The 3,436-nt window shown below is 47.4% G+C and overlaps 1 protein-coding gene across 1 annotated transcript in view; it reads left to right on the forward strand.

Moving 5' to 3' along the window:
* The first annotated feature begins 98 nt into the window (after nt 1–98).
* wnt7aa (wingless-type MMTV integration site family, member 7Aa) overlaps nt 99–3,436 on the forward strand; it is a 15,514-nt gene continuing 12,176 nt past the window's right edge. The window contains exons 1-2 of the mRNA XM_005947171.3: nt 99–671; nt 916–1,142. Of these exons, the coding sequence (XP_005947233.1) occupies nt 601–671; nt 916–1,142 (298 nt within the window). The 5' untranslated portion in view covers nt 99–600. The remainder of the gene's footprint in view (nt 672–915; nt 1,143–3,436) is intronic.

The following is a 3,436-nucleotide window of genomic DNA, read 5'->3' on the forward strand; positions in this document are numbered from 1 at the left end:
GTGTGTGTGTGTGTGTGTGTGTGTGTGTGTGTGTGTGTGTGTGTGTGTGTGTGTCGGTGGGAGGGGCTTTTATTTTACTACTAAATAAAAAGTAACGGTGCCCGGCCGGCTGCCAGTCTGCGGTGTCGCGGGTGACCTGTGGTTTAGGATGAGCCGCCGCGTGTGAGTGTAAGGACGTGACGGCTCCGCGTGTTTACCACACGGGTCTGCGGGAGCCGCAGCGTGTACCTGCAGGCTGTGTGAGAGCGTGTGTGAGCGGCTCGGAGGCAGATCTTCCACAGAACACGCCCTAGTAGAAAAGGTAGACACACACACTCACGGCGAGAGAGAAACGCACACAAACACACTGAGCCTGATCACCGAGGAGCCGAGCTGCCTTACCTGTACACAACAGCCCCAATGCTCCCCTGCAGGCTGCCACCTCCAGCGCACTGTCACCAGATGAGAGCAGGGCGCGTTTACTTCCACACACTCTGGACTTATCGTATATTTACGCGCGGGGCTCTGAACACCTGGAGAGCCTGCGGGACTCGGCAGGAGGAGTAAAGCTGGGTGTTGTTGCAACAGCGGAGCGTTCATCCACCGGCAGGGCTGAGTACCATGAACAGGAATACGCGGCGCTGGATTTTCCATTTTTTCCTGTGCCTCGGGATAGTGTATCTGAAAATCGGGTGAGTGCTCAGGTGTATTTGTTCTGTTGTTCGTGTCTCAGATCAAAAGGGAGATTCTCCAGACACACGCACACACACACACACGCACACCGGGGTCTGCTAGGTGCTGGGGTCTTTTATGGTTTCAGTTTGTACATGTGTTGTTACAGAAACCCACGCACCTGCCCCCCCTGCATCCACTCACACGTGGTGTTCTCAGAAAGAAGGGAAACGCCACATTTCTAACCTGTCACCTTCATCGCAGGGGGCTGTCGTCGGTGGTGGCGCTGGGAGCGAGCATCATCTGTAACAAGATCCCCGGCTTGGCCCCGCGTCAGAGGACTATCTGTCAGAGTCGACCCGACGCGATCATAGTGATCGGGGAAGGAGTTCAGATGGGAATCAATGAGTGTCAGTTTCAGTTCAGGCACGGCCGCTGGAACTGCTCAGCCCTGGGGGAGAGGACCGTGTTCGGGAAAGAACTCAGAGTGGGTATGTAGTTGTACACGCTGTACCTCAGTGACGCGCTCAGTTTAGGAGTAGAGGCTGATTCAGGGGGGCGGTTGGCTTTTATCTTTCAGTGGCATATAAATAGAATAATACTAAATATAATTATAATGCCATCATAACACTACTGAATGTTGTATCTATATCTGAATAATACTCATATTCTAATTTCCTAAAGCACTTCTGTAAAAATAATTGATCTTTGCCTGCTTTAAAGGGTTCCATCTCTCTTGTCACCTGGTTCAGGTGGACTTTTAGTAGAAATAGTTTGTCAACAAAAACAAAATCATCACATTAATGCTAAGATTTTCTGCAGATATTGAAATAAATGTTTGTGTCTCTGAGCTCCACTTTTGTCTTCTCTTTCCCCTCTGTCGATCAAGACAGGTGGCTGCCTCTCGCCCAGAAGTGTCTTTCTGTCAAAAGGGAGTTCTTCCTCCCTACTGTCACCAAGTGCTTCTCACAGGGCGATCAAGTTGGGGTTTTCTCTCTTTCTATTCATCGCCCCCCCCTCCCCAAATGCTGGTGGCAGATGACTCCCCCTCTGTGAGTCTGGTTCTATTGTGAGCCTGGTTCTACTGTGAGCCTGGTTCTACTGGAGTTCTTTCTCACAGGGAATTGCTTGAATGTTGAGGTTTTCTCTCTATTATTGTAGAGACTTACCTGAACATTTAAAGTGCCTGGAGGCTGTTGCTGTTGTGATCTTGCACCAGAGATTTTAGCATGATAATTAAACAACAAGTTTACATGTCTGTAAGCTTTGTTCTTTTGTGGTCGGCTTTAGCGCCAGAGGTAGAGCAGGTCATCTGCTGTTTGGAAGGTTGGTGGTTCGATCCCTGGCTCCTCCTGTCTGTGTGTTAAAGTATCCACAAGTTGCTCCTGATGTCTCCATCTGAGTGCGAATGTCATTTATAGAGTGCTCAAGTAGAAAGGCACAATATAAGAACCAGTCCATTTACATAGTGAGAACCCTTTAAAACAGATATGTGAATATATGTCAACTAATAAAATAATTATTACACAATATTTTCTTTAGCTTGTGTGTTATCTTTAGTACATTTCCAGTATCATTCTAGCAGATACAGGGGAAGTAAGCTGGACACTGATTGTTCAAAATTGCTTTTAATTCTCCAAAAACATTTGGAGGAGACATTCCTCCGAGGTACTCGAACTCTGACACTTGGACAGATGTCTGTAAGTTTGAAGCCCAGGCGCACTGCGTCTGCTCTCAGTGGGAAAATAAGCCCCTGATTTGATCCTGTGTGTGGAACAAAGCTGGAGGCGATGCTCGCTCCAGAGACAGCACTGTGGATAAATGAGTTTTTAACAGGCCGGTATTCTGCTGTCCTGTCCTTTAAGTTCAGCCTGTCATCTCAGACGGAGAGCTGAGGGTGTCGTTTTTCATGTTGTGTGTATTATAGCTCACGCTGAGCTTTGATTGCTGCGTTGTGCATGACATACTGGTTTGAATGAGTGCACCAACCCATTTTCTTTGACCACTTATTTAATGTGATGCATTTGACGGCTGCAAGATACACATACCTACATGCTCTCTTCTTCTTTTTTTATCCACTGTCAGTGCGACTGCCTTCATGTATGTTCATAAAATACACCCCTCTCCCCCACCCACACCTCCCAAAGCTTCAAGTTCAGACAAGTGCTTACTTCTAGGTTTACAAATTTACCTCCCGGTTCTGCAGCTTTGGCAAAAGACGCTGTATGTAGAATGATTTTTAGTTCAGTGCTTCAGGGCAGAGCAGCACTCTTTATCATCAGATTAAAGTCAGCGAGTAAAGATGAGTGCAGATCTTTTCAGAAAAGCACAACTGCAAAAGGCTGCTTGGGTCCGGCTGCCCAACACCTTGTCTATGTGAATCTATTGTTTTGTTTCAGTGAGCTGGAATGCTGATAACTGACAGAATACACCAATTTGGGATCATTGTTGGCAGCAATGCAGGAGGGTACAGTAGTTTGGCATTAGATTCAAGCATCCTCCCCACCCACCAAGTTGGCTGCTTGATGTAGAGAGTGAGTACGGGCTTCTCCTTTCTTGGCTGCACGGGCAAGCGATTGGACAGAAGAAAATATCTCTAGATCACAAATGTAAAGCCAGGATGTTGCTTTCTGTGATGTCCCATCTACTTTGAGATGGTCCTAGACTGATAGTGAGAATCAGGACTCATTGTGCATGTGCTTCAGCAAGGTTCAACAGCTGCACAGAAGTGTGTGTGTGTGTGTGTGTGTGTGTGTGTGTGTGTGTGTGTGTGTGTGTGTGTGTG

The sequence above is a fragment of the Haplochromis burtoni genome, unplaced genomic scaffold (assembly GCF_018398535.1).
Source record: "Haplochromis burtoni strain Fernald_Lab_line unplaced genomic scaffold, NCSU_Asbu1 Contig_496, whole genome shotgun sequence".
Taxonomy (NCBI): Eukaryota; Metazoa; Chordata; class Actinopteri; order Cichliformes; family Cichlidae; genus Haplochromis; species Haplochromis burtoni.